The 12119-nt window shown below is 40.4% G+C and overlaps 1 protein-coding gene across 1 annotated transcript in view; it reads left to right on the top strand.

Moving 5' to 3' along the window:
• The first annotated feature begins 413 nt into the window (after window positions 1-413).
• Window positions 414-12119, top strand: part of rab11fip4a (RAB11 family interacting protein 4 (class II) a) — an 84168-nt gene continuing 72462 nt past the window's right edge. Inside the window, exon 1 of the mRNA XM_036590162.1 lies at window positions 414-619. Coding sequence (XP_036446055.1) covers window positions 470-619 — 150 coding nt within the window. The 5' untranslated portion in view covers window positions 414-469. The remainder of the gene's footprint in view (window positions 620-12119) is intronic.

Here is a 12119-nt window from a genome sequence, read left to right as displayed (position 1 = left end):
ACTACAGGTTTCATTACAAAGTGAGCATAATTAGTGATGTTGAATTGGATTTAGTGCAGTGCAATTAGTAAAATACTGAATAAAAAAATTTCACATTTCAGATTTAATATTATTATTATCATAGAATTTTTATATGTGGCACTATAGGTCCTATTTTGTCTTTTCCAACTTATTAAATCTCAGATAAACTAAATTTCATTATCCATATCGTGTATCGTTAAAATCCTGATATCGTGATATAATTTTTTTGCCATATCGCCCACCCCTAGAGACGCAAAACGAAGTTCGATTCATTTGCCTATGCGAATCGGTTCGTCCGATTCATTGAAAAGAACTGGTTCAACTGAACCGATTCGCTGACGAGTCGTCTCCAGTCCCTGTGCGTGTTTTGTCGAGTGCGTGTTGTGGATGGAGGGATGGAGCGAAGCGCGAGCTGCTGATGGTGGTGGTTCCTCTGTAGTTCTCCAGCATGGAGGCCGTTCCGGATCAGGAGCAGCTCCTGATCTTCCTCAGGAAGCTGAAGGAGGTGTTTGATGTGTGTGATGAAGATGCAGACGGGTTCATCCGCGTGGAGCATTTGGTGGATCTCGGGCTTCAGTTCGGTCGAGGAGATGAGGAGGTAAATATGTTAAAAACAGCAGGTTGATTCAGAGAAGGAGAACTCGGAGCTGCTGAGCCTCTGGCTCTGGACTGCACGCTGTGTGTTGAGTGTTCCAGTGTTTTGGAGCGAAATGAATCAAACCTGCTGCTGTTCACGGTTTTAATGACCGGTTATTTTTTAAGCTTGCAGGGTTCCACAGAGTCCTCAGCAGAAGATGGGCTTTGCTATCAGACGTGTTTCAGTGACGCTTATTAACGGCTCCGAATGAAAGTCACGGTGTTGCTACTAGTAACCATTTCTGAGCCTTCACTCTGTTTTATGGCAGTACTAGGACAGTTTAGCACTTTACGGTCTCAGAACACTTTTCTGAAGTGATGAATGTGACAAACTAGCATTATAATCATGATTATTAATGAATATGATTAATAAAGTGCCTCTGTTGAGAGGATAAGGAGGTAAAACATGTTTAAAAAGGAGAAATAAGGCTGATAGGCTCCTGTATTGAGGCTGTGTGGCCTAGATTTATGGCTGTAAACCTGCTGCTGATCACTGTTCTTATTAGCAAACCCTTCTAACTGCATCATGAAGCTACATATCTTTCAACAATATTTGTTTTTTGCTCTGTGTGTTTATTTCAGTGATGCTAATTATATAATTGTATACTATTAATGTAAATCCGTCAGACAGTGTAGCTACCAGCAACCATTTATTAGCCTTTACTGTCTGTTTTATGGTAATACTAGGACAGTTAAGCATGTTATGGTCTTAGATTGAGGCTGAAAACACTTCTGAAGTGATAAATGTGACAAACTAGCATTATAATCCTGATTATTAATGAATATGATTAATAAAGTACCTCTATTGAGAGGTTAAGGAGGTAAAACATGTTTAAAAAGGAGAAATAAGGCTGCTCGGCTCCTGTATTCAGGCTGTGTGGCCTAGATTTATGGCTGTAAACCTGCTGCGAATCACTGTTTGTAACCCTTCTGGTTGCACATATAGTCCTCAATACTACAGATACGCTATATATTATAGTATACATTACACTATTAATGTATGCCAGTGTGGAGTGTAGGATAGTTAATCACTTTATGGTCTTAGATTGAGGCTGAAAAAACTTTTCTAAAGTGAGACCACCGGTGGTTCCAAAACGCACTTCGTCATATTCTTCATAACTTTCATATTTCATAAGCTACATTCTAAAGGTGGGGGTCGTATGAGAGCTGTAACTGTCTTCTCTCCAGTCAAATAGATGGGTGATGTAATTTTAAACCCTTGTAATAAAAGAAGCCGAACTCAGTTTTTTTTTCTACTGAAAGTCGACCCATTTTTCCACAAATCTGGGCTATAAACTATAAACAGATGGCGTCTCTTCAGTGATCTGCTCTGTAAAAACTATTTTTATAAAATAATACAAAGAGCGTCTAAGATTTTTGGCTTTCAGCAGTAAATTGTAAGCATATAGCAATATGTGTATGATCATAAAACACATGCTCTGTTAATGTGAGAGGAGCTTTTACCAAATAAAAAATAAATTAATGTACATTTATTTCATGCAGTTACTGAATAATTTGCCTTATGATTTGGTCATGTACATTCAAAAGGACAAACCAGAATACACCCTGGAGAATAAGAGGTTAAAAAGGAGAAATAAAGCTGCTAGGCTTCTGTATTTGGGCTGTATGGCCTACAGAAATGACTAAACCTGCTGCTAATCACTGTTTTTAATGGCAAACCCTTCTAACTGCATTCTGAGACACATACAGTCCTCAACGATGTATGTTTTTGCTCTATGTGTTTATTTCAGTGATGCTAATTATATAATTGTATACTATAAATGTAAATCAGTCAGACAGTTTCAGCTACCAGCAACCATTTATTAGCCTTCTCTCTGTTTTACAGTAATACTGAGGCTGAGACACTTTTCTGAAGTGAAAATATTACAAATCATGACATAATGATTATTAATAAATGAGATGGGTGAAATCCTTCTGTTGAGAAAATGAGGTAAAAAAACAGCAGATATGTTCAAAAAGGAGGAATAAAGCTGTTAGTCTTCTGTATTTAGACTGTGCAGCCTAGATATGTAGCTTCAAACCTGCTGCTGATCACTGTTTTTAATGGCAAACCCTTCTAGTGGCATTATGAGGCTGCATATAGTGCTCAATACTACAGATGAGCTATATATTATAGTATATATCACATTATAAATGTATACCGGTGTGAAAGTGAAGCTACTAGCAACCATTTCATAGCCTTCACCCTGTTTTATAGCAATACTAGGACAGTTAAGCATGTTATGGTCTTAGACTGAGGCTGAGGACACTTTTCTGAAGTGATGAATGTGACCAGCATTATAATCATGATTATTAATGAATATGATTAATAAAGTACTTCTATTGAGAGGATAAGGAGGTAAAACATGTTTAAAAAGGAGAAATAAAGCTGATGGTCTCCTGTATTCAGGCTGTGTGGTCTAGATTTATGGCTGTAAACCTGCTGCTGATCACTGTTTTTAAAGGCAAAGCCTTCTAACTGCATCATGAAGCTGCATATAGTCCTCAACAGAAAAGTGGTTTTACTATGTTATATATTTAATGTGATGTTAGGTGTATTATTTTTATACAGCGATCAGCTGTAACATTAACTCCACCTCCTTGTTTCTACACTCACTGTCCACTTTATCAGCTCCACTGACCATATAGGTGCACTTTGTAGTTCTACAGTTACAGACTGTAGTCCATCTGTTTCTCTGCATACTTTGTTACCCTGTTCTTCAGTGGTCAGGACCCCCATGGACCCTCACAGAGCAGGTACTATTTGGGTGGTGGATCATTCTCAGCACTGCAGTAACACTGACGTGGTGGTGGTGTGTTAGTGTGTGTTGTGCTGGTGCGAGTGGATCAGACACAGCAGTGCTGCTGGAGTTTTTAAACACTGCGTCCACTCACTGTCCACTCTGTTAGACATTACTGCCTTGTCAGTCCACCTTGTAGATGTAAAGTCAGAGACGATAGCTCATCTGCTGCTGCATAGTTTGTGTTGGTCATCCTCTAGTCCTTCATCAGTGGTCACAGGACGCTGCCCACAGGACGCTGTTGGCTGGATATTTTTGGTTGGTGGACTATTCTCAGTCCAGCAGTGACACTGAGGTGTTTAAAAACTCCAGCAGCACTGCTGTGTCTGATCCACTCAGACCAGCACAACACACACTAACACACCACCACCACATCAGTGTTACTGTTGTAGTTTTGATTGTAGTTAGAGGGGTTTCGATTGTACTTGGAGGGGTTTCAGTTGTACTTGGAGGAGCTTTGGTTGTACTGGGAGGGGTTATGGTTGTACTGGGAGGGGTTTTGGTTGTACTGGGAGGAGTTTCGGTTGCTGAATGTATCTTAGAGAGACGGATGTGTTTACACTGCTATAATGTAGCTCAAGTGTGTCTCAACTCACCTCCTGAAGTGGTCTGAGTGATCAGATCTGTATCTGTTTAAATGCGTCTTGGCTGCGTTTACACTTGCGTTTTTATGTGGCCTCATCAAATAGAATCCTGATTAAGACACATGAGGTGACCAGTTGTAAATGGGGTCACTGACTGGGGGGGTGTGTAAGACTCTGGCAGCTGCATTCTGAATCAGCTGAAGCTGTTTAATAGTCTTTTTTGGTCCAGCTAGGAGACCATTACAGTGATCATTCCTGCTAGAAATAAAGGTGTGGATGAGTTTCTCCAGGTCTGCTTTAGTCAGAACATCTCTGATCTTCTTGATGTTCCTAAAGTGATAAAAAGCTGATTTAGTAACTGCTTTGACAGCTGTGTATAGAGTTGAATGCTGAAAAATACAGAATGCTTCATTGAGGGGGGCACAGTGGTGCTATAATAGCTATACAAATGGCTGAATAGATTTAAAGAGACGCTGGAGATGTGCACTGATACACATCCCATAATTCAGTCTGATAGAGTGATTGTGTTGGTAACTGTTTATAAGAGTCTCTAACTAACCACAGCCACTGTAGAGACTGAAGATGTACTGGGCTCTTTACTGTAATGCTGCTCTCAGTAATGTGAGCACTTCTGAGTGATGGTCTAATATCTGACACTAATGCTGATGTTATTAATATTTAATGGGAGTGCAGATGGATTTGTATGTTGTGACACATTTAGCTCATCCCTGACACCAATATTACATTTACATTAATGCTACAGATTAATCTTATTGATTTTTCAGCATTTCTGCACATTTAAGTGGTTAAGATGTAAACAGAGTCGTTCAGAGTTGTTTGGTGTGAAACGCTCTGTTCTAGAGAAACTTAGAGTCAGAACTCTTCACAGTGGTGCTGATAGGAACCAGACGTCCACCTCTAAAAGCTCCCTCACAGAAAGTCACAACACAAATGATAAGAAGAGCCATTTTGTCCTTTCAACAAAAATCAAACCACCTTGGGAGCCACAACATTTCATGTCCAGTATGTCTCAGTGTGTGATGATGTCCTAGTATAGGCTAAACAATATAAACGAGAGCGCAGATTTACTCTGCTCTGCTTTAAGCTGCAGCTACAGCCGCTTTCCTCCCATCTCCGCCAGAAACCTTTTCCTCAGAAGTAGATCAGTTAAATGTCTCTCAACTGTTTTCCGAGGCTGAAGCCGCTTCTTATTCTCCAGCTTCTTGTTCGAATTTTCCCGTTCCACCTTAAATTCTGACCGAGGCGCCGAATGTAAATGCGACACCATTTAAGGTGGAACGGGAGAATTCGAAAGAGAAGCGACTTCAGCTTTGCCACTTTTTAGTGTTTGACAGTCTCTCGTTGCAGATTTACGTATCAGGAAACCAACTGCGCTGCTTATAAATGTGAATAACGTATCGCTGCTGTGTGACCTGCAGTCTGCACGCCGTTCTGTCATTGCGAAACAGGGCTTTCGCGCTATGCTGCACACGACCCGTCTCAAAGATACTTTACTGACACAGCGATCCCCCCCGTCTCTACAACGAGACCAAAACCCTAGTTATAAAATCACTAAAGAAAACGGGTAGAATAGCTGTAACATGTGCTGCGTGGTCATCCATCACCACTGGATCTTATTTCACCGTAACTGCGCATTTTATGCAGATGAGTAGCAGCAGCTTCTCGTGCTCCAAACAAGAGCACTGAATGAGAGCCTTCTAGTTCACTAACCACATCACTTCCTTTTGACTTATTAATAAGAGATATTGGAAGTAAATTCATTATGGATCATTACAAATACTTTGGTTTAAAAGTACCAAGTCACTTAACAATAACACTGAGTCACTTAGTCACTTTAAAATGTATATTGTCTCTATATTCTGTGTATATTCTGTGTATATTTTGTGTATATTTAATATATGTCAGTTAGTTTTTCTTGTATTTTTATTTTTACTTATTTTACTATCTGTAGAGTGATTAGCTGAGCCTCACCACAAGCATTTCAGTGCATAAATGTCCGGACATGTTCTGCAAATAAAACAAATAAACTTGAAACTTGAACTCGAAACTTGAGCTCACACAGTGAGAAAATAGAAATGCTATATAGAAAAAAAGATGCATCGATAATCGTTTTATAATCGCATCACAGCCTCTGAATCGTAATCGAATTGTGAGGTGCCCAGAGATTCCCACCCCTACTGATGACGTTGAGTAATTTTGCACCCCCCCTGCAAATGCAATGCAAATATTTGCGAGGGAATTAGAGCTGAAAGATGAATCATTTTTACACTGAAATGCACCTTCAGAGAGCACAATTTTCAAATGGCAAGAGCTGCAATGTTTTTAATTATAGCCTAAATTATCAAAAAATGTCTTGAGCTCTACGTGGGGATTTTTTACCTAATGACACAGCTGGTGAGCTGCCTGTAGATGAGTTAAACCAATCAGAGGCAACCAAAGCTACATGTGTTGTGACATCACAACTGCAACTTAATGGCAGTTTGGCTCCCGGCAGTCAGGGGTCAAACCTCAAGCCAGAAAGAGTGGAAATTCTGGTCTTCCTGGCCCAAAAAAACGAATTGCAATTAGATATTTTACCCAAATCGTCCAGTCCTAGAGGGAATTCAAACGTTTTACAAGGAAAGACAGTGTTGTTGCAAATATTTTTTTCTTGCAATGACACTTTAGGCGCTCAGTATGAAAGAGAGTTAGAAGTGAAACTTCTGTGTTTGGTCAGGAAAGCTGAGCTCAGTCTTCTGCTGTGGTCATTTTACTCTACCTTTATCAAATCCCTGCTATCAGAACATTCATCAGAGAACTAAATGAACCCTCTGAACTAAAACTAAAACAGGCTCGCGTACTTCATTTACTTCAGTCTATTGAATGATGAATTGTTGATATTGTGTTCAAATATATATGATTATTTCTCCACTACAGTGTTTAGTGCTTTAATAAGACCGACGCATGATTTCAGCGTCAGGTTTCCGTGTTTGCTGCTGCTCGGTTGGGATTTGTTTAACAGCAGCCCAATTGGCTTTAATAATGCAGAAAAGTGTCTAACATGGAAACCTGTCCAGGTGGTGATTACCTGGTAATGTTTTTAACATGGTGTCTGACAAAATAAACATAATAAACATCCCCCCCTTAAAAACCCAGTGTAATCTCATAAAAAGGTAGAGTTTGTGTTGTTGTGTTGATGCTGGTGTGTGTGATGAGTCTGTATCTGCTGAAGTGAGTGGGCAGCACTCAGAGCTTGACCGCAGCAGCAGGACGGCGGAGACGACGTCCTCGTTATCCTTGTTATCCTCATTATCATCTCTCCGCTTCTGAGATGTCCATTCTGGCTCCGGCTGTTTTGGTCAGTTGACCTCGATGCTGTCGTTGTGATTATGAGGCGCGGCTGATGCGGCGGCTCGTTAAACCTGTTTGACAGCACCTGATAAACACTCCCCCATGTTAGCACTGCACTGAGGACCAGCCTGAGGACCAGGAGCTCAGGAGAACGTGGAGCTGTTTGGAAAGAAAGTTGTCCCAGTTTCTCCCAGTTTCCCACTCGTACCCCAAATGTAGATCAGCTGAGACACGGTCGGTGTCTGAAGTTTGCCTCTTTAGTGTTGGAGCTGGAGACACACAGCAAAAATAATTTTATTTGTAAGAAATATGTTTAAAGTAAACAAAACAATATTATCTGCCATTATTGTGAGTTAATTTGACTTGAAACAGGTAAAAACATGGCTAGAAATACATTAAATAATCTTATAATAAGTTTACAGCAGACTCAGCAGGAGAAATATTAGATATTTTATTAGACTCAGAAATAATTTCACTTTACAAGGTCGCACTTTTTTGCAGTGTACCAGGCTAATGTTGCTAATAAGTATTGGAAGCTTATGTACACCAGTTAGCATGGTGCTAACTGCCTTGCTTCAAACCTCTCGCGTAATGTTTTCTATAAAAATACCGTTAGTGTTGATGGATAACAGTGATTTATACAGTATCAGAAACCACATCATCAAGACTGTTAGAGATACTGAACGATAGGAATGTTCATATTCAGATTTGTGCCTCATGATTTGAAAAATAAAATCTGTACAGTTAATTACAGCTGTACTGTAAATTACATCTATGCAGTAGAGGTTAAATGAGTTTGATCTGAGTTTGATCTGTTTATCTGAGCTTTTCTCTGTGTTATAGCTGAGCCCTGTACTGCTGTGCAGTGGGCAGCTTTTTGTCCGGTGTTTGGTTGCCTTTACATGGCTGCAGTAGTCTTTAGACGGCTGCCTTAGTCTTTAGACTGTGTGCACTAGCCTTTAGATGGCTGCGGTAGTCTTCAGATGGTGTGCAGTAGCTTTTAGATGACAGCAATAATCTTTAGGCAGCTGCATTACTCTTTATACTGTGTGTGGTAGATTTTAGACAGCTGAAGTAGCCTTTAGACAGTGTGCATTAGCCTATAGACAGTGTGCTGTAGCCTTTAAATGGCTTCAGTAGTCTTCAGACGGTGTGCAGTAGCCTTTAGACAACTGCAGTAGTCTTTAGACGGTGTGCAGTAGCCTTTAGACGGTGTGCAGTAGCCTTTAGACGGTGTGCAGTAGCCTTTAGACGGTGTGCAGTAGCCTTTAGACGACTGCAGTAGTCTTTAGACGGTGTGCAGTAGTCTTTAGATGGTGCGCAGTAGTCTTTAGACGGTGCGCAGTAGTCTTTAGATGGTGCGCAGTAGCCTTTAGACGACTGCAGTAGTCTTTAGACGGTGTGCAGTAGCCTTTAGACGGTGTGCAGTAGCCTTTAGACGGCTGCAGTAGCCTTTAGACGGTGTGCAGTAGCCTTTAGACGGTGTGCAGTAGTCTTTAGATGGGTGCAGTAGTCTTTAGACGGTGCGCAGTAGTCTTTAGACGGTGCGCAGTAGTCTTTAGATGGTGCGCAGTAGCCTTTAGACGACTGCAGTAGTCTTTAGACGGTGGCAGTAGCCTTTAGATGGTTGCATGCCTTTAGACGGCTGCAGTAGCCTTTAGACGGTGTGCAGTAGCCTTTAGACGGTGTGCAGTAGTCTTTAGATGGGTGCAGTAGTCTTTAGACAGTATGCAGTAGCCATTAGACGGTGTACACTAGTCTTTAGATGGTGTGCAGTAGCCTTTAGATGGTTGCAGTAGCCTTTAGACGGTGTGCGGTAGCCTTTAGACGGCTGCAGCATTCTTTAGATGGTGTGTGCGGTAGCCTTTAGACGGGTGCAGCATTCTTTAGATGGCGTGTGCGGTAGCCTTTAGACGGGTGCAGCATTCTTTAGATGGCGTGTGCGGTAGCCTTTAGACGGCTGCAGTAGTCTTTAGACAATGTGCAGTAGCCACAGATTAGGTGTGCACTGGTCTTTAGATGGTGTGCAGTAGCCTTTAGACGGCTGCAGTAGTCTTTCAGTTTTCTTCGCTAGACTAAACATATTTGGACTTTTGAACAAAATGTCAGATGCGACTCTACACTGCCCCCTGGTGGAGGACAGAGTACCGACAGCTCACAGTTCTTCAAAATGGGAAAACATAATGTTAGACTGAAGCTAAACTGTTAATCAAAAATATTTATTTGCTCTCTTATTTTGTGTTAGGGGACTCTGTTGCTTTAAGAGCAGTGCAGCGTGGGGCAGTCCAGGTTGAGCTCCACGTGAGCTCCTCTGCTCCTGCGTGTCCAATTAGAGCCGTGAGTGGAACTTGGTCGTAATGCAATTACTCGCTTTCTGCAGTAAAACAATGGACTTTATCTGATCTTCACTGAGGCTGAAACACCCTGTGGAGCCTGTTGTGTTTCCTGCTGTACACAGTGAATGGATGCTGATAATGGCTGCTGTGTAGTTGAGCTTCATTCAGGTCAGACGCTTCAGTGAACCTATATACAGTATATAATACACAGTCCACAGCATACAGCAGTGTGTGACAGCCTCACACAGGCACTTTTATCATTGCACTACATAGCATTAATTAATACAACTAAACATAAACACAGTACAATCATGAATGTGGTTGAGGGAGGTTAATGCACAGAAGGGCCCAGTAGGTGATGTCAGTGTTAATTCTATAAAATTGCTCTCAATAACTGTAAAAAATATACATAAACTGTAATGAAAATAAATTAATTAATATAAATAATAAAGTAAAACAGTCAAAACTTAAAGTGGTAGCACATACACAGATGGTTCTTCAAGGGTTCTTGAGTAAAGACAATGGTAAAAGGGTTCTTCTACTGTTCCAAGCATTGTAAACAATAACAGAACTTTTTTTGGTGCTATATAGAACCCGTTTCAAAAAGGTGCTATATAGAACCATATATGACACATTTTCCATCAATCTAAAGAACACTTTGAATGTTCATGGTTCTATATAGAACCATTGTTTTTGGTTTGGTGTATTTCTGTGTAGTTCTAATGAAAATTCATTTTCATAGTTCTCATGAAAATACTACAGCCAAACCAATAATAACAGCTCTAACAATGTTTGAAGCATATGAAAAATATAACAGTTTAATATATGATTACATACAGCTGGAAACTGTAGTGTACTGGGCACTAGAGTATTTCAGGGTCTGTCAGGGAGAGGAACACAGGTTTGGTTCAGCAGCTCGAGGAGAGGAGGCCCAGTGTTCTGCTGTAAATGAGATGTGTGGGTTTACCCAGTAAAGGTCTACGCTAAGTTTACCTAGACCTGCAGGTCCAGGCGGAGAACCCTGCAGTAGCCCTTATTCTGGAGAGTGTGTGAATGAGCTGTATGTTCTGTCTGGATGGAGGCTTTGTTCTGTACAGCAAAGCGTTTAAGAGTTAATTGGATTTCTGTGCACATTTAATTTAGTCAGATAATGAATTGTTGTGTCTGCAGGGCTGGACGTTCGCTCTGAGTCACGCTGCCTCCGGGGAAACTCATTATGTTTCCTGCCAAACGCCGGCTGAGCGCTTCCACCAGCTCATCCTGAAGCAGAATACAGCTAAAATGAGGTGTTAGAGATGCTTCTCAGTATGAATTATTCAGAAATTATGTGAATTATTCAGGATCTGCTATGAATTATTCAGTATCTGCTATGAATTATTCAGTATCTACTGTGAATTATTCAGGATCTGCTATGAATTATTCAGGATCTGCTATGAATTATTCAGTATCTACTATAAATAATTCAGGATCTGCTATGAATTATTCAGGATCTGCTATGAATTATTCAGGATCTGCTATGAATTATTCAGGATCTACTGTGAATTATTGAGTATCTACTATGAATTATTGAGTACTGTGAATTATTCAGGATCTACTGTGAAGTATTGAGTATCTACTGTGAATTATTCAGGATCTACTATGAAGTATTGAGTATCTACTGTGAATTATTCAGGATCTACTATGAATTATTCAGCATCTGCTGTGAATTATTCAGGATCTACTATAAATAATTCAGGATCTGCTATGAATTATTCAGGATCTGCTATGAATTATTCAGTATAGATTAAAGCCGTTTAAACAAGGAATCAATTTGTAGAACAGAAATAAAAATGCAACTATGGTTAAAATAAAAAGAAATGAAAAGAATAGATAAAATAAACAAATGAACAAAGAAACATGTTGTCGACTGTAAGCTTGAATAAAAGAAAATGTTTTAAGTTGTTGTTTAAAAATGCCCACTGAGCCTCTCTGATACTGTTTGGTACAGTGTTCCACAGTCTGGGTGGGCAGTAAACAAAGGCTGCTTCCCCAGATTTCTTTTGGGGGGACTGTCAGAGTGTCAGACCGTCGACATGGCTGTGGAGGACCTGAGAGCTCGAGCAGGGACATGAAGCGACAGAGAACGTTAACCGTGAAGAGCTTTGAGACTTCAGTTCTAAAAGATGCAGAGAGCGTATCTAGAACAGGAGTGACGAGCTCTGTCCTCCTAGTTTTTGTTCAAAGTCTGGCAGCAGATTCTGAATTAGCAGAAGCTTCTCAATTGACTTTTTTGGAAGAGCAGTAAAATGGACGTAATTTGGCAATATTATTGATAATATGGAAATAAGAGTCTAAACCTACATCCAAACTTGTCACTGCCTGTTACTGTGATGACTCAGGTCCCCTAGCTG

The sequence above is a fragment of the Colossoma macropomum genome, unplaced genomic scaffold, assembly GCF_904425465.1.
Source record: "Colossoma macropomum unplaced genomic scaffold, Colossoma_macropomum, whole genome shotgun sequence".
Taxonomy (NCBI): Eukaryota; Metazoa; Chordata; class Actinopteri; order Characiformes; family Serrasalmidae; genus Colossoma; species Colossoma macropomum.
The sequence above is the reverse complement of the archived record's forward strand: the minus strand, read 5'-3'. Positions and strand labels throughout refer to the sequence as shown.